Source organism: Giraffa tippelskirchi, chromosome 4 (genome assembly GCF_054371585.1).
Source record: "Giraffa tippelskirchi isolate mGirTip1 chromosome 4, T2T-mGirTip1v1.2.pri, whole genome shotgun sequence".
NCBI classification, from domain to species: domain Eukaryota; kingdom Metazoa; phylum Chordata; class Mammalia; order Artiodactyla; family Giraffidae; genus Giraffa; species Giraffa tippelskirchi.
The window spans coordinates 203,532,358-203,547,479 of NC_137278.1; the positions used below are offsets into that span (position 1 = coordinate 203,532,358).

The following is a 15,122-nucleotide window of genomic DNA, read 5'->3' on the forward strand; positions in this document are numbered from 1 at the left end:
AGCTGGGATCGGAAAGGAGATGCTGGGATTCGCTGCACCAAAGGGTGGGCCAGACCCCTGAAGACCCAGTGCAGAGGTCCAGAAACCAAGCTGCTCACCAGCCTGTTGTTCAGTCATTTTATATCTGACTTTGCGACCCTATGTACTGCAGCATCCCAGGCTTCCCCCTCCATCTCCCAGGAGTTTGCTGACTGGCCTACAAGATGCCAGATGCTCAATGTGGTCAGCACAGCACAGGGGCTAGACAGAGACCAGAATGTAAATGGGGTTTCAATAACATGACCAGCCAGGAGAGCCAGGTCAAGGCACTCAACCCCTACCAAACCATATTCTTCTGATGAAGTCAATTTTAATCACCAGGGCCTTCCACAAAGCCAATTCCAGTGTTCTGAGCTCCAAAGGACACGCAGGTCCTTCTGCTTGACATCCATCCTCTCCCACAGCCAGAACTTGGCTGATGGCTACAAAAGAATCTCAAGCCCTAACTGGAACCCCTCCAGTATGGATCAGTGACTAAACCATACAGCTGGACCCTCAGCAGAGCCAGGGTCTGCACTGTCAGTGAGAGACAAGGACTCCAGGTCCTCACGGCCTCGTGCACTGCCACACAAGCGACCCAGATGCCTTGCCTGATGATAAACATTTCACACAAAGCTCACTCCCCAGGCTGGCTGGCTCTCAACTCCTGCTTCATCTTCACCAGGCATGGGGCCACCGTGGTAGGGCAAAGAGCTGGGGGGACCCAGGGAGCATGAGGGCCCAAGGGAAGCAGCCAGAACTGAGAAAGCAAAGTCAGAGGCAGATGTCACTGGAAAACAATTTTATTGAGATTCTACCAGCTGTACAATCTGTTCTATTAGGCCCCTTCTTCCTTTGCAATTCGGTCCTTCTTAAGTGGTCCCTGTGGAGAGAAAAGCAGCAAGGTTAGAGGTAGAAGGCAGTAGTCACAACTCCCCCAGCCCCAGTGGGTCCGACTCTGGACTGGTCTTCCCTGCCTGGGCACAAAAGCACAAAGCAGCGCCTTCTGTATCAGCACCACATGGGCAGGCTGACAGGTGACAGCAGCTGAAAGCCACCCCCACCCCAGCCTGAGGGCAGCAAGCTAAGTACTTACCATGAAGGCTTTCTTCTCCTCCACAGTCTGGAAGCGACCATGACCAAATTTGGAGGTGGTGTCAATAAATTTGAGGTCGATCTTCTCCAGGGCCCGCCGTTTGGTCTGCACCAGCAAGGACTGTGGGCCAAGAGGGGAAGGTCAGAGAGCCAAGCTTTCCCTTACCACCTTAGTTCACAGGCCCTTCATCTTACAGGAATGAGGCGAGGATACAGATGAGGATATAGGCAAGAAACAAACATCTGGGCCAGGCCAGACAGGGAATTTCCTCCTCCCAAGAGATCAAAGTCAGGAGGAACAATTCCTCCCTGCTTTCCCTCCCAACAATTCCCCTAACAGAGCTTGGCATTCCCCTCCCAACCTCACCTTGCGCAGAGTGAGCACTCGCTTCTTGGTTCCCACCACGCAGCCTTTGAGCATGACAAAGTCATTGGTCACCTCACCGTAGTGGACAAAGCCACCCTGGGAAGGAGCAAGGTCATCGGGTCAGCACGGATCAACCATGAGGCTGTAGCCAGGTCCTGGTGGGCCCAGGAGAGCCATGTGACCAGAGCTGTTCTCAGAAGGAAGGCAGCGAGGAATACTTCCGCAGTCTGACTCGGGCGCTGTGCCCAGCGCTCATTCCAGGGTCTCATCACTGAACAGCTGGCCCCACCCCACACCCAACAATCCCCACCGCGGCTGGATGCTGCCCAGGGGACCAGTGAACTGTGGGTAAAAATTGATCCTGGCCCCATAGGGGAAGCCCAGGACTCAGGGAAATCCCCTGCCAGACCAGACAGGATTTGTGAGGACAGCTCCCATTACTCACCAGAGGGTTGATACTCTTGTCAGACAGATCGTAATCAGTAGAGGCATTGTTCTTGATCAGTTTGCCGTCCTTGATGAGGTAGCCCTGACCAATCTTGTAGATCTGAAGGAAGAAATGAGCATAAATATTTGATTAACAAGAAGACAAGGCGGGGACTCAAGCTGACTGGAGGCAAGGACTGCCATTAGGGACAAGTGATTCCCCAACTTGGGGGTGGGGTAGCCTGCAAAGGACTCTGGAGAGGCATTTATGAACTTGACCCTTGTGATGGGGCATCCCAGGCTAGCAGCAAAGAAAAGCTGCCTGGGCCTGAACTACGCCATCCAGGGAGATAAGGGATGGGGCCTTTCCAACTCCATGGGACAGAAGAGGATAAACGAGGCTCCTATCCTCAACCCAACAGTATCACCTTCAAGGACGGCACTTTACAAACCATGACACTGAGGAGTCACAACTGTGCCACCAGGCATGAGCAACTAAGTCCATGTGATGCTCCACCAAGTGGACTGATGGTGACAAGGACTAGAACCCCACACAATTCCCAATAACGGAGCCACTCTGCTCCCCTGGGGTTGAAGTCTCCACAGGACCCCCATGTGCACCTCACCTTCTTGTTGATCTCAGTGCGGTGATGGTAGCCTTTCTGCCCAGCCCGAGCCACAGAGAAGGCCACCCGGGCAGGATGCCACGCCCCAATACAGGCAACCTTGCGCAGCCCTCGATGAGTCTTACGAGGCAGCTTCTTGGTGTGCCAACGGCTGGTGACCCCTGGAAGAGACACAGGCTGTTAACATGATGCCTGGCACCATGCCACTGGCCCTTTTGTGCTATGAATGCCCAATTTCAGTTCGTGGTACTTTGTCCAAAGAAATACAACTGCACTTGACTGCCACATCCTCGCCCTTATTATACCTCCATCCATCCAAGGTGATTATCAGCTTAGACATAAACCTTTTCAGCAATAAGATCAGGCCTTAGAGAATCATCCCTGTACCAGAATATCATGTGGACCCAAGAGCATTCACGGAGCCCCCAGCCCAGTGTTTGGCAGTGTATTCAAAGGCCATTCACCCTCAATCCCACATACTGACCCAACCACCTGCCCAGAGCTACTCTCACAAGGCAGGCAGCAGACTACTGCAGTCTGACTCGGGCGCTGTGCCCAGGGCCTCATCACTGAACAGCAGAGCCTGACATCGCTCTCCCAGGGTAACCACAGCAACTCGGGCCACTGCAAAACTCACCTTTGTAGCCTTTGCCCTTGGTCACCCCAATGACATCAATCATCTCATCCTGGCCAAATACTTGGTTCACAGGGACCTGCTGCTCAAGCCTCTCACGGGCCCAGTCCAGTTTTTCAGCCACAGTGCCTCCATTCACCTGGATCTCCATGAGGTGGGCCTTCTTCTGGCGCAGAGGAAGCAGGCGCATCTAGAAAGGCACAAGTAATTCAGCGTGAGAGGAATTTAAGCTGGGCAAAACACCAAGAACCTTCCACCAACCAGCTCCCTGTTCCTGATCAGGCTTTTTGGCCAGTGCCTTTGGGGTACCTGCTCTGGTTTACCCTAGCTATCTAGCATGCTGTTAACTATCAATAAGCCACTTTTTAAAAGTGCAGTATAGCACTGCAAATACAAGCTGTAAAGAACAAAATCTAAACAAAGCTTTTTAAAAGCTGGCCAGCGCTATCCTGCTGAGCTACCTTCAGTGGACACACCACAAATCTGTGGTGATGTGACCACCACTAACCCCATAAGACTACTCTTCATTTAGGAATGACAGGTACACACACAGGTTAACAACCCAGATGGTGCCCAGTCTAACCCAGGAAACTAAAAGCTAAAGCTAATTCAACCCAAGTCAGGTTTGAAGTGCAAATACCAGCCTCTCAACACTATTTTCAGTTAGGTGCTAGACTACATAAATTATGACTCACCAATTCCTTCAACCAGTTTTTCTTAAAAAAAAAACGGGCATGGCTTTATCTAATTAAGAACCACTGGGGACACAGTGCCCTCTGCTGGCAACAAAAAACCCTGTGTTGGAGCCACTGGATGCCTTCTCAAGCCACCTGGTGTCCTTATGCTCTGGCCCCAGGAACTCAAGTCTCAAGGCAGTGCCTTGGCTAGACTGTGTTGCTTTTAACAATCCCTCATCTACCAGGAAAATACATTTAAGGATCTGAAAATCTTACCATCCCTAAAATCATGAGGTCTGGCACAAAACCAGTCTGAGCACAGGATCAATTCAGAAGATAAGAGTCCCCCCAAAGCCACCGGTGACCATGCAGGCCATCGCCCTCAGAAAGGCAGCAGCAGGTAGTCACCCTCCTCTTGGCCGTGGCCAGCACTTACCTGGGTGTGGGCAATGACCCGGATGACCTGACAGTACTTCTTCATGCTGCTGAAGTCCCTCTCAAGTTGCTTCTTGCCATCTACGTCCTGCCACTTCTTGCAGTATTTGGTGAAGGCCTTCTTCTTAGATTTATGCCTTCAGGAGCAGAGCAGAGTTGGGGAGGGGGCCCAGGTGCCAGCCTTCATCACCCCTCCAACGGGTGAGGGGGAGGCACACAGCACCGTGTGGGGACGGGGCTCATTGCCGGCTTCTAAGGAGCCTTTTCCACCGGCAAGCGGAGCCTGGATGAAGCTCATCGGGCAGAGCCGAGCGGAGCTGAGCAGAGGTCCACAAGGTTAATAATGAAACAACATTCAGATACACAAATTCTTGCTCCAAGTTAGCCATTAACCAGCCCACACACCCGGGGAGGGCCGGGGGCGTTAGTTACTGCTGTTTCTAAGCAGACTCCCAATACTTGGCAGCAACCAAGAGGATACTACTGAACTGAGGCAGCACCCAAGGTCAACACCAAAGGAAATGTCTCGGGACGCTGTTCCCACTGCCCCTGAGAACTGTTCTCCCCAAGAGGCAACTAAACCTGACACCAGAGCAGCTCCCCGGCCGCCGGCTATGGAGCTGAGGCCCTACACAGCACACCGGCCTTTTCCCTAGTCCAACCCAGGGTGAGCACAGCCTCGGATCCCTTACCAGTTCTTATAGAAGCGCCTTTTGCACTCATCACTGATATGCTCAGCAAAGATGGTCTTAAAGGTCCGGAGGCCTCGGGGTGTTTCCACATAGCCCACGATGCCCACAATCACCATGGGCGGAGTCTCCACGATGGTCACAGCCTCCACAACTTCCTTCTTGTTCACCTCTGCAAACAGTAGGTAGTCAAAGCTGAGTGGACTAGCGAGTTCCCACACGTGCCCTTCCAAGCCAGCAATCTGCTTCCCAGGACAGGAGTTTGCAGCCGTCTGCACCTCTCAGGACTGTCCTCACTGCAGACTCTCAGCTGGTGCACAGATATTTTCAACTCAATCAAAACCATCTGGACCCTACTCAGCCACGTAACAGTCTGGCTCCAGTTCTGGTCTGTTATAACCATCTCTAGAGACAAATTCCTCATTGCTTTCAGGATACAAGAAAGCTAAGTATAGTAAGGTAGTAACACCAGAGCCTAGAAACCATTTTATCTGTCTAACGCTATCTGTTTCAGTAATCAGTGCTATGTGTTCTTCTTAGTGACTTTTCTACTTCAATGTCCCAGGAAAAAACTACCGCAATGTGCCACCATTTCCTTCTCCAGGGACCTTCCCGACCCAGGGGTCTCCTGCTTGGCAGGCAGGTTCATTTACCACTAAGTCAGCGGGGGAACCCTTCTGTCCTTTGGCTCTTAACAAATCTACTCACCATGCTCCTTGACCTCATTACACCCCTCTGCCCAAAACAATGCCAGTCACTTGAACCCTGGAGCACTTATCAATCCCAAAATATATTTCCATTCTGAAGTCCAGAGGTTCTGTTTATCTCCCCAAAGCCTGCTACCTTCTGACTGCTTGGCCCCATCTAGTCAGTTCCCGCCAACTCCAGCTCTCCAATCAGCTAGGAAGATGCAGCATGTACTTACTGGACCCTGGCCTATCGACCTCCCTCACAATGTGGGTCATGCCAGCCTTGTAGCCGAGGAAGGCGGTGAGGTGCACGGGCTTGGAAGAGTCATCCTTGGGGAAGCTCTTCACCTTCCCACGGTGCCGGCTGCTGCGCTTCCGGGGCAGGAAGCCCAGGGACCCGTGCCTGGGAGCGGAGAACTTCCTATGAGACTAAGAGAAATAGATGAACATTAGCACCTTCTGAGGAGCTTCGTTCCCAGAGGCCTAGGTTTTAAGAGAATTTCAAGCAATGATGAACCCACGCCAGCAACCCAGGTAAAAGGTTTACATGCAGAATTAAGTTTTAGTCTTCGTAATCACACATCCAGAAGGCATTATTCAGCCAAGCTTGAATTGAACGTTTACCTCAACCCCTCACCTTGTAACTTAAAGAAAACGAACCATCCCTTTTCGTCTTTAAGAAGACAAAGACACCCCAGAGAGTCGCATTAAGAATCTCTTAACAAGCCTTACACTCAAGATTCTGATCATTATTGCCACTTTGCCCAGGGACTCTAGGTCAAAGGGCTGGGGGGTGGACAATGGTACTGAAGGGTTCCTCATGCTCCCAACGGGAACAAAATGGCAAATGGAGGCCACTAGAACTCGACAGAGCCAAATCAGAACATGACAATCAGCACAGTGTCTCTGTCCGCCCGTCAATAAGTTCATCATCTCTGGTTTCTGAGGACTCTAGAGGCCAAAGGAGTTGTATCAACCTTCCCAGACGTTTCAGAAAGAGGCCTCAACAACCCCTGCCCCGAATACCCTCTCCAGCCTGCCGGCCTGGATTTCTGCACCTCTTTAACACTACTGCCAAACAGTCGGACAAAAGGTCCTCCTGCCAAAGGGCTCACGACTTGGATCTCGAATGCTGAGATCGAAATCCAGAATAGTCCATGGCTTGAAAACTGTCGGGCCCAGGCCCCACAAGCCAAGGCCTCTCGCTAGCCAACAAGCAGGCCCCAAACCATCCTCAAGTCCCGGATGTTTTCAGGAAATAGACCTGACCGCGGGTTCCGCTGAGTGCCCCGTGCTACTACAGCAGAACTCCGGCGCCGGGTGAGCCGAGATGGCCGGGATGTGCCGCGGATTCAGCCATGCCACCACGACAAAGAGGAAGCCGCCATGACACTACATACCATCCTGCCGTCGGAAGCTGCCGGTAGAGGTCGGGCAGAGGGCCGCGCGAGATATATAAATCCTAGTCTGGCTCCGCCCCTTCCGGCGTACGAGCGCGCACCCGCGGCAGACGTCGGGTCACGGGGCGGGCACTGGACTCCATTTCCGCGTATGCTCGTTCTCGCCTTGCTTGCGCTCCGACCAGGGCGTCCGTTTGGTAGGCGGGGTTTAGAGGTCCTACGGCGAGCGGCTGGGTTCACACTTAGTGAAAATTCTCTGACGCGCCGGCAGAAAATCAAAATACTACCACCCTTCGGCGTTGGACAGTAGCCAGCTTTGAGGAAACGTTGAAACGCGCTGTTACGGTGAAGGAAAATGGTCAATCACCTCTGGAATTGAATAACCCTATTTGGGCTTCAGTTCCAAAGCGTTTTCACACGTGGTATATCACTTCCGTCCAGCACGCTAGATCATCGACGTTGCCATTTTGCAGGCATGTTAAAGTGGAATCAGTTGCACCGCCCCCACCAGCTCAAAGTTGGAGAGAAAAGACTGAACCCCTGGTTTTCCTAGCTCCCAGCTCAGAGCCGCTTCCCGACACTAGCTTGCCTTTTAATGCGTACTGATTTGGGGTTTCTCCTCCCTCTAGCTCCATCTCGGCCATTCCTCGCAGTATCCGGCTGCGGGGGCTGGCACTTGATTCTGAAGGTCTGAGGCGGCGAAACCACCTCACCAGCTGCCGGGCGTCACGAAGCCTAGCCTTCCCTGCCTCCCAGATCCTCTGCATGAAGGACCCTCGCTGATCTCTGCCTGGGCTCGGGGTTACCTAGGAATCTCCTAGTTGCTCTCCCTGCCGCCAGGCTTGTCCCTCCAAATCTAAGAATCATATTATCTTCTGGTTACTTCCCCTGCCCTTCCCCACCCCCACTCCTAGTTATTTCCTCTGGTTTACGGCTTAACTCCTGAGCCTGCAAGCCGAGAATCTGCCCTAACTAGCTGCTCCAGCCTTTTCTCTGTGGGTGAACACACACACACACTTTTCCACCTTCCACCTCCATCCCACCCCGTTCTGTTCTTTGATTCTGGGCCTGGCCATTGCTTACATTGTTATTAAAAAAACGTTCTCATTTAACATTCACTCCATCCCCCCAGTGGCAGTGTTGAGAGTCCTCAGCCCCTTATTGGAAATCTTTGGGGCCAGATCTGTTTCCAAATTCAGCATTTTTCATGTTTTAGATAATATCATGCAATATGGTGCACATACTGTATATTATGTAATCCTCCCTAAGCTCTTTAATGAAACAACGTTAATTCTGTAAAGAGACATGAATATTCACATGGAGTGGAATAAATAGCCCCACAGTTCAAGGCTAACTTAGCTGCCTAAAAAATTCAGATTAGTTTCGTTTTTGCCACCAAATGACAAAGTTTTTTCATAATTCAATTTACAGCAATATGGATGGAGCTAGAGAGTATCATACTGAGTGAAGATAGAAAAAGACAAATACTGTGATATCACTCATGTGGAATCTCAAATATGATACGAATGAACTTATTTACCAAACAGAAGCAGACTCATATAGAAAACAAAGGTATGGTTACCAAAGAGGAAAAGAGTTAGGGAAGGAATGAATTGGGAGATTGGGATTAGATACAAATTGCTATATATAAAATAGAGAAATGACGTCCTACTGTATGCCACAGGGAACTATATTCAATATCCTATAATAAACCATAATGGAAAAGAATATGAGAAAGAATATATAACCAAGTCACTTTCGTTTATACCAGAAACTTAACATTATAAATCAAAACTTTTTATTTCAGAATAGCAGACAAGGAATTATGGCCCACACTGTCCCCTTTTACAGAGAAAACTAACTTTAGGCCAAAAAGGAATCATTTGACAAAAGTCATGCAATTAAGAAAGGACAGAGCTCAAGTCTGATTCTAGGTTAGGTTTTCATGACATCAGACTCAGGGTTCAGTTGCCTCTTCACTGGAAAAGGAGCTCTGGGGTCCTGAGTCACTCATTCACTCAATAAATTCTTCCTGAAGGCTTGCTTCATGTCAGGTGCTGCTGCACCAGGCTGTGAGAATGACAAAAGGGAAGGGGGCAGGGCACAGCCTTGGAAAGAATGACAAATCCCGAGGACACCACATACTGATTAGAACCAAATAGGTCCAAGATAAGAGACTAGTCCACTTCCACTAGACCTTGAGCCTCAGTATATGCTCACTGAAACACATCAGCAAGCTACGTGACGCACTGCCAGCGCCATGACAGTTCCAAGGCTGACCATCAAAGATGAAAAAGTGGGGCATCGGCCCAATTCCTGGCCTTTCACATGATGTACCCTGCATGTAAGTGAAATTTACAGTGTGATGATATACAGTCTTGTCGTACTCCTTTCCCGATTTTGAACCAGTCTGTTGTTTCATGTCCGGTTCTAACTGTTGCTCTTCTTTTTTCTAACTGTTGCTTCTTGACCTGCATACAGGTTTCTCAGGAGAGACAAGTAAGGTGCTCTGGTATTCCCATCTCTTAAGAATTTTTCAGTTTGTTGTGATCCACACAGTCAAAGGCTTCAGCATAGTCACTGAAGCAAAAGCAGATGTTTTTCTGGAATTCCCTTGCTTTTTCTATGATCCAACAGATGTTGGCAATTTTATCTCTGGTTCCTCTGCCTTTTCTAAATCCAGCTTGTACATCTGAACGTTCTTGGTTCATGTACTGTTGAAGCTTAGCTTGAAGGATTTTGAGCATGACCTTGTTAGCATGTGAAATGAGCACAACTCTACAGTAATTTGAACATTCTTTGGTGTTGCCTTTCTTTGGGATTGGAATGAAAATTGACCTTTTCCAGTTCTGTGGTCTCTGCTGAGTTTTCCAAGTTTGCTGACATATTGAGTGCAGCACTTTAACAGCATTGTCTTTTCCAGTTCTGTGGCCTCTGCTGAGTTTTCTGAATTTGCTGGCATATTGAGTACAGCATTTTAACAGCATCATCTTTTAGAATTTTAAATAGCTCTGCTTGAATTCCATCACCTCCACTAGCTTTGTTCGTAGTAATGCTTCCTAAGGCCCACTTGACTTCACACCCCAGGATATCTGGCTCTAGGTGAGTGACCACACCGTCATGGTTATCAGAGTCATTAAGAACTAACTATTTTGTATAGTTTGTCGGTGTATTCCTGCCATCTCTTCTTAATCTCTTCTGCTTCTGTTAGGTCGTTGCCATTTCTGTCCTTTATTGTGCTCATCTTTGCATGAAATATTCCTTCAGTAACTCCAATTTTCTTGAAGAGATCGCTAGTCTTTCCCATTCTATTGTTTTCCTCTAGAGATATTGCCTCGGGCTTCAGCTTTCCCATCTGTCAAATGAAGGATTCATTCATTCATTCAGCAAATGTGTACTGAGCCTACTGTGCTTAAGAATGACAAAGGGTCAACTAAAGAAGGGGATCAAATTGCCAACATCCATTGGATCATCAAAAAAGCAAGAGAGTTCCAGAAAAACATCTATTTCTGCTTTATTGACTATGCCAAAACCTTTGACTGTGTGGATCACAACAAACTGTGGAAAATTCTTCAAGAGATGAGAATACTAGACCACCTGACCTGCCTCCTGATAAATCTACATGCAGATCAAGAAGCAAGAGTTAGAACTGTACATGGAACAACAGACTGGATCCAAATCAGGAAAGGAGTACGTCAAGGCTCTATATTGTCACCCTGCTTGTTTAACTTATATGCAGAGTACATCATTCGAAATCCCGGGCTGGGGGAACCACAAGCTGAAATCAAGATTGCCAGGAGAAATATCAATAACCTCAGATATGCAGCTGACACCACCCTTATGGCAGAAAGTGAAGAAAAGCTAAAGAGCCTCTTGATGAAAGTGAAAGAGGAGAGTGAAAAAGTTGGCTTAACAACTTTTAAAACTTTTAAAACTCGACATTCAGAAAACTAAGATCATGGCATCCGATCCCATCACTTCATGGCAAATAAATGGGGAAACAGTGGAAACAGTGGGAGACTTTATTTTCTTGGGCTCCAAAGTCACTGCAGATGGTGGCTGCAGCCATGAGATTAAAAGATGCTTGCTCCTTGGAAGAAAAACTATGACCAACCTAGACAGCATATTAAAAAGCAGAGACTACTTTGCCAACAAAGGTCTGTCTAGTCAAAGCTATGGTTTTTCTAGTAGTCATGTACAGAAGTGAGAGTTGAACTATAAAGAAAGCTGAGCGCCAAAGAATTGATGCTTTTGAACTGTGCGGTATTGGAGAAGACTCTTGAGAGTCTCTTGGATTGCAAGGAGATCTGACCAGTCAATCCTAAAGGAAATCAGTCCTGAATATTCATTGGAAGGACTGATGTTGAAGCTGGAACTCCAATACTTTGGCCACCTGATGTGAAGAACTGACTCATTGGAAAAGGCCCTGATGCTGGGAAATATTGAGAATGGGAGGAGAAGGGGACGACAGAGGGGAGATGGTTGGATGGCATCACTGACTCCATGAACATAAATTTGAGTAAGCTCTGGGTGTTGGTGATGGACAGGGAAGCCTGGCATGCTGCAGTCCATGGCGTCACAAAGAGTCAGACATGACTGAGCAACTGAACTGAACTGAAAGATGGGGATAAAGTAGAAGGGCTTTCACAATTCCTTGCAAGCCATCAGGGGGGTGACCAGGAAAAGGACCCTGAGGGTCGACATGAACGATCAGAATCAGGAGATATTTAGGATCCATAGGATCTGGAGACTATTTGTATGAGTCACTGTGAGGGGCCTGGGAGAGCAAGCAGAGATAGCAGGAGTTAAGATAACCATTTTGGAATATTGGATAGATAGTGTTACTTTGGGGGCTTCCCTGGTAGCTCAGCTGGTAAAGAATCCACCTTCAATGCCAGAGACCCTGGTTCGAATCCTGAGTCGGGAAGATCCCCTGGAGAAGGGATAGGCTACCCACTCCAGAATTCTTGGGCTTCCCTGGTGGCTCAGATGGTAAAGAATCTGCCTGCATTGTGGGAGACCTGGGTTCGATCCCTGAGTTGGGAAGAACCCCTGGAGTGGGGCATGGCAACCCACTCCAGTATTCTTGTCTAGAGAATCCCCAAGGACAGAGGAGTCTGGCGGGCTACAGGCCATGGGGTTGTAGAGAGTCTGAGCGACTAAGCACAGCATAGTGTTACTTTTACAAAGGATAGATTAACTTCTATATATAGATTTGGAATCATTTATGGGGTTAATTATATCATCTCTTCTTCCAAGAACAAGTCAAGGCTACACAGCAAGATGTATGCAAATCAACAAGAAGAAACTAAGAATGTGAGAGAAGGGAAATAAGATGAAGCCAGAGAGGGACTGATGCCCAAAGCTCAGCCTCTCTGTATATACCGGTGCAGAATCGAATCACACAGAGGGTTTTGGCTGAAGCAGGAAAGAAACACTTTATTGCTTTGCCAGGCAAAGGGCTTGGGAGTTTGGTGAGGAGTTTTATGGCAACAGATCACGGTGAGGTTGCTGATAAGATTAAGAGTACATGGAGGGTCTCTGATGAGGTTCTCTGATCCCTTTAATCTTTTTTTTACTTTTACATATTTATTTATTTATTTAGCTGCCTTGGGTCTTAGTTATGGCACATGGGACCTTTCATTGCAGAAAGAAATTTCTAGTTGTGGCGCGTGGCTCCAGAGCATGTGGGCTCAGTAGTTATGGTGTGGAGGCTTAATTACTTTGTGGCATGTGAGATCCTAGGTCCTGGACCAGGAATCGAACCTGCATCTCCTGCATTTCGAGGCAGATTCTTAACCACTGGACAGTCTCTTTAATCTTTCCTCAACCAAGGTTTCTTGGCTGTACTTCCCTTGGTTAGCAACTGTTGGAATCGGCCTTTTGGAACTCAAGGAAGGTCATGGAGGCTGGAGTCTTGCCTACAAGAAATGGGGGACAAAAAGGCCTCCATGACCGGGAACCTGACGGCACCGCTCAGTTTCAGGATCACACCCAAAACACACATCATAGACCACTCTTCATGCCACAGTAGTCCTCCCGTTTGGCTTCAAGCCTCTTCCAGCCAAATACAAAAGATAAATATGATTAGTAACATGATTCACAACATCTACATGATAAAAAACAAACAATGACCAAAGGAATCCGCTATGCCTGGAATGAGGCTTTAAAGAAATTTCTCGGGGAGATGGGGTTCTCCTAAAGGGATCAAACTGGGATGCAGCTAATGACACCCTGAACGTCACCCCACAGTGAACACACAGCAATTAAGCACATTTGATGCAGACCAGTGAAATCTGGGAGACACACCGAGCCCATCTAGGCGAGCTGTTTTACAACAAGTCAAAACAAAGGAGTTAGGTTACTTGATTCCCGATTGCTGATTTAATCCAAAGATAAAATCCAGAGTCTGGAAAGAAATGAACTGACTTTGTTCATAAATGATCCTCTGTCAATAGTGTTTTTCAAAATGGAACTCCTAGTAAGGAATGGAAAAGGGCCCATGTTTTGCTCAAATCATCGAAGGGCAGTTGTTCTCTGCTGCTAGGTAAAACCCAAGGTATGGACCAACTGCAGCAGCAGGTTAGGGGGACCAGAAAAGCAGAATGGAGAAGCATAGGGGAATTCCTTGGCGGTCTGGTGGTTAGGACACAGCTCTCGCACTTCTGGGGCCCCAGGTTCTATCCCTGGTTGGGGAACTAAGATCCTGTAGGCCATGCTGCATGGCAGAGAAAAAAAATAGAGAAGTGTAAGGGCAAGAGAGGAGAGAGGACTTGAGTGAGGCAGTTTTGTCATGAGGGTATTTCAATGTCCATCTCTCTTGTTGTTGTTCAGTCACTAAGTCGTGTCTGACTCTTTGTGACCCCATGGGCTGCAGAACACCAGGCTTCCCTGTCCTTCACTATCTCCCTAACTTAAACTCATGTCCATTGAGTCAGTGATGTCATCCAACTGTCTCATCCTCCCTTGCCCCCTTCTCCTCCTGCCCTCAATCTTTCCCAGCATCAGGGTATTTTCCAATGAGTCATCTCTTCGCATCAGGTGGCCAAAGTATTGGAGCTTCAGCTTCAGCATCACTCCTTCCAATGAATATTCAGGATTGATTGCCTTTAGGATTGACTGGTTTGATCTCCTTGCAGTCCAAGGGACTCTCAAGAGTCTTCTCCAACACCACAGTTTAAAAGCATCAATTCTTTGGTGCTCAGCCTTCTTTATGGTCCAACTCTCACATCCATACGTGACTACTGGAAAAACCAGTTTTGACTATATGGACCTTTGTCAGCAAAGTGATGACTCTGCTTTTTAATACACTGTCTAGGTTTGTCATCTCTCTTGCCAGACCACAAGCTTCATGGTGGCCGAGATTGCAAGGCCTAGCTCCGAGAAGGCTCAGGCTGACATTCGGCAGATGTGGGCATGAACACAGCAGGCCCCACCTAAACTTCACAGCTTCAAAGGCTGCCTCCCTTCCCCATTGAGGCAATAATGCTCCCTCTTTGACAAGAGCTCATATCCTGATCTTTTGTGCTGTCGCTGATAGTTGCACAACCACCTGGCTCAGCTGTCAGGGTGTTTGGGCCAGAGGGCCAGTTAATATGAGCTTATGGCATGAGTGCTGCCCCATGCCCCCGGAACGGGAGGCTGGGCACAGAGCCTCTGGGTCATGAAGGCCCTCCTCCCGGCTCCTCCACCACTATCTGCCAAGGTGATGCCCCGCAGAATGGGAGCAGGCTGGCCCGAGGCACCTGGCAGCTCCTGCTCCTGTGTGGGCCCGGCCTGGTGAAATTCTACCGGCCGCTTCTGGGGCTGCAGACAGCCACGGCAAACCTGGCTTCCCACTGCCTGCCTTTCTATGCACTGGGCTTCTGCGTCCTCTGGGGCAGCAGTCTGCAGGTGACGGGGGCGCTCTTCCTGGCCCAGAAGTTGTGCATGGAGGTGCTGCTGCCCGTCCAGCAGACCTTGTGGCGGCTGCTGACCATCGCGCGGGGCTGGGGCCTTCAGCTGCTGGCCACCCTGATGCACAGAGCCTGCCGCTGTGTCCCGTGGCTCCAGCAGCGCTTGCGATG

At 48.9% G+C, this 15,122-nt stretch overlaps 1 protein-coding gene, 1 long non-coding RNA gene and 4 other non-coding genes across 6 annotated transcripts; 1 reads left to right on the forward strand and 5 right to left on the reverse strand.

Moving 5' to 3' along the window:
* Positions 1-805: 805 nt before the first annotated feature.
* Positions 806-7,085, reverse strand: RPL3 (ribosomal protein L3). Its single transcript, XM_081590185.1, has 10 exons — positions 7,057-7,085; positions 5,893-6,085; positions 4,971-5,139; positions 4,280-4,415; positions 3,170-3,356; positions 2,533-2,693; positions 1,926-2,027; positions 1,481-1,576; positions 1,115-1,234; positions 806-901 (listed from the first exon to the last, which is right to left on the reverse strand). The coding sequence occupies exons 1-10, from the start codon at positions 7,057-7,059 to the stop codon at positions 857-859; spliced, it is 1,212 nt and encodes a 403-aa protein (XP_081446311.1). The 5' UTR covers positions 7,060-7,085; the 3' UTR covers positions 806-856.
* LOC145504122 (small nucleolar RNA U83B) lies at positions 1,667-1,760 on the reverse strand. The gene has a single exon (XR_014052105.1). It is a non-coding gene; the product is annotated as a small nucleolar RNA U83B (small nucleolar RNA).
* Positions 3,034-3,110, reverse strand: LOC145504123 (small nucleolar RNA U83B). Its single transcript, XR_014052106.1, has one exon. It is a non-coding gene; the product is annotated as a small nucleolar RNA U83B (small nucleolar RNA).
* LOC145504134 (small nucleolar RNA U82P) lies at positions 4,416-4,471 on the reverse strand. Its single transcript, XR_014052115.1, has one exon. It is a non-coding gene; the product is annotated as a small nucleolar RNA U82P (small nucleolar RNA).
* Positions 6,531-6,594, reverse strand: LOC145504089 (small nucleolar RNA SNORD43). The gene has a single exon (XR_014052068.1). It is a non-coding gene; the product is annotated as a small nucleolar RNA SNORD43 (small nucleolar RNA).
* An 86-nt stretch (positions 7,086-7,171) lies between the features above and the next one.
* On the forward strand, positions 7,172-8,168 carry LOC145545515 (uncharacterized). Its single transcript, XR_014082131.1, has 2 exons — positions 7,172-7,529; positions 7,686-8,168. It is a non-coding gene; the product is annotated as an uncharacterized LOC145545515 (long non-coding RNA).
* Positions 8,169-15,122: the final 6,954 nt, after the last annotated feature.

Coding starts and splice junctions, on each gene's coding strand:
- RPL3 (XM_081590185.1), bottom strand. Junction 3,357..4,279: donor GGGTCATTGCCCACACCCAG/GTAAGTGCTGGC, acceptor GTGCCTTTCTAG/ATGCGCCTGCTTCCTCTGCG. Junction 2,028..2,532: donor GCACTGAGATCAACAAGAAG/GTGAGGTGCACA, acceptor TTCTTCCTTCAG/ATCTACAAGATTGGTCAGGG.